The sequence below is a fragment of the Helicoverpa armigera genome, chromosome 24 (genome assembly GCF_030705265.1).
Source record: "Helicoverpa armigera isolate CAAS_96S chromosome 24, ASM3070526v1, whole genome shotgun sequence".
NCBI lineage: Eukaryota > Metazoa > Arthropoda > Insecta > Lepidoptera > Noctuidae > Helicoverpa > Helicoverpa armigera.
In genome coordinates, this window is record NC_087143.1 from 3,696,480 (window position 1) to 3,701,707 (window position 5,228).

At 34.7% G+C, this 5,228-nt stretch overlaps 1 protein-coding gene across 1 annotated transcript; it reads left to right on the forward strand.

Annotated features, from left to right (window-relative positions):
- Window positions 1-2,921: 2,921 nt before the first annotated feature.
- Window positions 2,922-4,920, forward strand: LOC135118660 (uncharacterized). The gene is made up of 2 exons (XM_064041243.1): window positions 2,922-3,193; window positions 3,422-4,920. The coding sequence occupies exons 1-2, from the start codon at window positions 3,061-3,063 to the stop codon at window positions 4,693-4,695; spliced, it is 1,407 nt and encodes a 468-aa protein (XP_063897313.1). The 5' UTR covers window positions 2,922-3,060; the 3' UTR covers window positions 4,696-4,920.
- The last annotated feature ends 308 nt before the right edge of the window (window positions 4,921-5,228 follow it).

Below are 5,228 nucleotides of genomic sequence, written 5' to 3' on the forward strand. Positions count from 1 at the left end.
AGCGGCCAGCAACATTTTCTGATGATTAAGGTTGAATAAGTAAAATTGTACGTAATTAGCATTTTAATTAAGAGTAATTAAACGTAACTGAAGTAGTCAAGCGTAAAAGAAGGTGGAGCCAATAAAAATGTTCAAAGATTTTTTTTTTATTTCCATTTAGAGGAACTTTTGGAAAGTAATTACGGTTTCAATTTTTATTAATGCCTTGTACCAATATTATTACTTGGATAGAATAACATTTTTTATATTATTAAGGACCTACGTTAAGTGGGGCCGCTTTTGCTTTAATAGGAATCTACAATTAATTATTTTTAAGATTTATTACTAGCTGTTCCTCACGTTTCCATCCATGTTCAGAGAGGGAACTACTGCCCGCATCTGGATATAATGAAGTCTGTGTTCTTTCGCCTTCATCATATTACCCAGGATCAGCCATCAATGTAATATTGAGTGTTATTTAATAGCTCAAATCGGATGGATTTTTCAGTCGTCGCGTGTCTTGAAGAGAATGCCATACATTCCCATACTTTTGACGCATATCTCTCGGTCGTTGGACGCGCGGGACGGAATTCCAGCTTTAGAAACGTTTAAAAAGAATTTACTTACATTTTAAGGGAGAAGAAGTTAGCATTAGATACCTAACCATGGCTGTTTTTTTACTGGAAAAATGATACAATACATAAAATATACAGAATGTGCATAAAGCACATTATTTTTACAAAAAAACTTTTAAGTTCATACTGAATTCTCAAAAACCTTACCAACAGATTCTCATTAAACAAAGGCCAAGTATTTGCACAGAGCCACAAAATTCTCAACTGTCCCCAGCATTAGATAAGTAGAAGCAATTAATACACGGTACATTATATTATGTACAAATTGACGGCACGGCTAAGTAACTGAGATTAGGGTAGGCGCAAGTTAGATGCGGGTTGGACATGGAGGAGGTACTAAATGGAGAGGTTTGTTAGCTTTGTTCAGTGTAGGCGTGCGTTAACTATTTTTCAATAAGTAAGAGATAATGTGATGGAAAGGGGAGCATGTTGCTTAGAAACAATGCATATGAGTTGATAGTTTTAACAGTCTTTAATTCTTTTGAGGCAAAAAACATGTGAATAATAAAGAAAAAACTTTGTTATGAAGCATAGGTAATAGGTACTCAGATTACCATAGTAACTATTATAGTAATCTGTGATAATACGCACTGTTTCATAGCTCTGAATGTACAACTTTAGACTGCAAAGCCAAAGTCACACAAAAGTCACAGCCATAATTTTTATTTTCAGTAAAGGATGGATGGTAACTTATCAGTGAAATTCTTGAAGTGGCTGGAAGAATTTCATGATATTTCCTAAAGCATGACCGCGCTCATCTCCTTATCAAACGCCATCATCTGAACACTCCATGCACTCACTACTCCGCCTCCCAGTTCTTGTCCCATTCGTCCTCAACCCACAAACTTCACGATGTAAATATATTGTCGCTAGTTTGTGGTACAATTTGCCTAAATTTCCGACGTGGATAGATTAAACGGTCGTTAATAAAATTGTTCTGGAATTAAGCTTTAATTATCTCTCTTGATTTTATTCGGTTCCGTGTTTAGTTGGTTGGAAGTTATCCGTCTGTTTGTCTTAAGCGTACCTCTGTAATGGGCTTTGTACTAATGTGATGTGGAAGCCAGGTACAAATGTTCTTGATTCGGGATTGTTCGAAAGAGTTACCGCGGCCCTTGCACATAAAAGGTTTAAGAAGGTACATGGTGTATTCTGGTCAGTATATAGAGAGTAGAGACTGACACTCACTCATGTTGCACCCACAGTGGGAGGGGTCATTTGAACATTGTTTTTTGGTTGTCCAATTTTAGTCAAAATTTTCTTTTTTGACATAAACTGCACTTTATTTCAAAGTAAACTAAAACTAGATATATGTAGGTGCACAAAAAAGATCTTTGTAATATGTAAAAAATATGTTACCAAAGAATAATGCTACGTTTTTTGTGAATTCCTGTCATTCTAAAAAAGACCTATTTGGGTTATGTTTATCTCTGTGACAACACTATTCTGTGTCCCTCCTCTCATTAATGCGACAATAGATGAGTATTTGTATTGTATGTCTTGTTTTGGTGAAAATAAAGGGCCCTTCAAACAGTAGTGTATTTAGTGGAAACAATTTATGTTCAAATTGATTCTTATAAATTGTGTAACAACTATTGTACTAAAGGTAGGGTAGGCATGTAGCTGTATTCTTAATTTGCTTTCTAATCATTTCTTTATTAGCATTATTAAAAACAATATAAATAAACATTAGCTTGATTGATTGAGAAATGTCATTATCGCTAGCAATAACGGTAAATAATTATAATAAATACTTAAATAGAAGCTGGTCAAAGTCGTTTGTCTACCAACTAGTCTCGTAGTAGCAAATTTTTATATTCCTCTTAAGAATAAGATACCTACCAAATATTTCAGGTAAGTATAAGGGCTAAAAGGAGATCATTCCCAGAAATGATATATTTAAAGCGAAATTCAAGTTTTAAACCAAAGAAATTTTTGGCAAAAAACCACGGTAATTCCAGAAATAAAATTTACAACTCGGTATTTGCGCAAACAAACCTAAATAACGTTGAGTACAGCCTATTTTGCGAAACATTTTATTATCTGTTACAGCCGGAATGTCCCATAAATTGTTCTTTGGCTGCCGCATTGCGGAAATCTCACTTGTCTTCGCCACTATTTGTAAGAATTAAAAGTGTTTGCTAGGAAAAACTTTTTAAAGCCACATTTAAGTGTTTTTAAGAACATGCATATATTTTTTGGATGTCACTGACTGGTATTTAATTTAATACTACCTACATAGGTATGTCTTTTTTTCTTCTAAATTATGTTTATTAAAAAAAAATACAGATTAAAAGTATATACAGTCCCACAAACTTAACTGACCCGGTGGCAAAATCTTGAACTACGTGCGTCCATTTTGAAATGTCACATTGCTGTCAAGTTTGTTGTTGAGCACGACGCTGGGAATATTTTCATTGTTTTTGTGGTTTTGGTGATGTAAATTATGCCGAGAGCATTGAAAAGTGATGCAAGAAACACTATTTTAAAAGTGTTAGCTTTTATGCAGGAGGAGAAACGTCTCAAAGCGCCGTTAATACCATTCGAAAAACTGTATGAACGAGTAGCTGCTGCTGCAGGTTAGTGTTGCCAGTTGGTGCTATGAATTACCCCATTGTTGTAGTTATATTTAAACCGAAATATACATTAAAATATTTTATTATTTTTATTAATCTATTTTTGGTAGCGTAATTATGATGAATATAAGTGAAGCGGTTGTTAGCTTCAATAAAGTACATACATTATGGGCTGTTGGCTTGCTTTGATACTTTCATGGTACAAGATATGATCTATATTCTATTTTTCAGGTGTTGGTGAGCGATTTGTACGTCAATTAGTTAAAGAAAAGAAACAGGCGGATGCAACTGGCTCAAAAATTTCTACTCCAGGAAAAAAAAGGATAAGAATAACAGGAAAGATCGAAATAGATGATTTTGACCTCGGTGTCATAAGAAGAAAAGTTCATGAATTTTATACAATTAAGAAAGAAATTCCTACGATCCCAAAATTGCTGAATATCTTGCGACAGGAAATCAATTTTACCGCGAGTCGAGAAACCCTGAGAAAGGTGTTGCGTAAAATTGGTTTTCGATACAAGAAAACACAATCGAACAGAAAAGTTCTTATTGAACGCAATGATATATCTGCCTGGCGGGCAGGTTATCTACAGAAAATTAAGCTGAATGAATGTGGCGAAAAAAAGCCCGTGATATTTTTGGATGAGACTTATATCCACTCATCACACACTGTTGGGCGTTGTTGGCAAAGCGATAATGTTGATGGTGCTTTGAATCCTGTTTCAAAAGGAAATAGGTGGATAATTGTTCATGCGGGTGGAGAAATGGGGTTCGTTGAGAACGCCTTACTTGTGTTTAAGTCAAACACAAAAAGTGGCGATTACCATGATGAAATGAATAATACAAATTTCAAAAAATGGGTAACGGAAAAATTGCTACCTAATTTACAAACAGAAACCATAATTGTTATGGATAACGCCCCTTACCACAGCATTTGCATTAATAAATGTCCTAATACAAATGCTAAAAAAGCAGACATGCAGCATTGGCTTAATGAACATAATGTGGAGTACAATGAAAGCTACACTAAACCCCAGCTGTATGAATTAATAAAGAGGCACAAACCAGTACCTCAATATGAAATCGATAATTTGTTAAGAGACAATGGGCACACTGTTCTTAGACTACCTCCCTATCATTGCGATTTAAATGTCATAGAAATGATCTGGAGTTCGATGAAACGTTTTGTTGCAGAACATAACATTGGAAAGTCAGATGCTGAAATGCCACAGTTAATCGCAGAAGCATTTACTAAAATAACAACTGCAGAATGGCAAAAACACTGTGCCCATGTAAAGAACATTGAAAACGAGTACCTAAAAAAAGATGCTTATTTGGATGAACCTTTTATCATATCTGTGGGAAGTGACAGTGAAAGTGACAGTAGTGATTCAGATGATGAATTGGCCGCGGATGCTAGTACAACTACAGGAATTCCTAGAATCCAGCCTCCAAATTACGCAGATGATTGTCTAATGGATCATAATTATTACTATAAAATTTAATTCATAAAAAATGTGTTTTCACTATTATTCCTTACCATCCGCAAAGACGTAATAAACTTCGTATAATAATACAAAGTAGTAGGATATAGAGGCCGTATAAAAAGTCACTAAAATTGGGGTAATAATTCGCAAGCTTTTTACCCTCCATCCGGCGACATACTATTTAGCGGTAACACTAAAATCGACAACAGTGACACCGTCACCGGGTCAGTTAAGTTTGTGGCACTGTACGGGTCTATACTGTCCCGGACTTTGGGGCCGAAGACAACACGTTAAAGCCCTTTTGAGACAACTTTTATGAAACGGTGACACAGAACCGACGATTATCCCAATAGAAATAATAAAAGTACATTTTTGTGATTTTTATTATATGTATTTTTATTACGTGTACGTTTATTGTATGTTCGTTTGTTAAAGTATATTTTTTCTTATTATGATGTTGCAAGGATGGTTTTTAGAGTACCTAAATTGTATTAGAGAAATTGTCAAAAGCAAACCCGTTTTCAAAACATTTCAGATGAATCTGTCAGTAA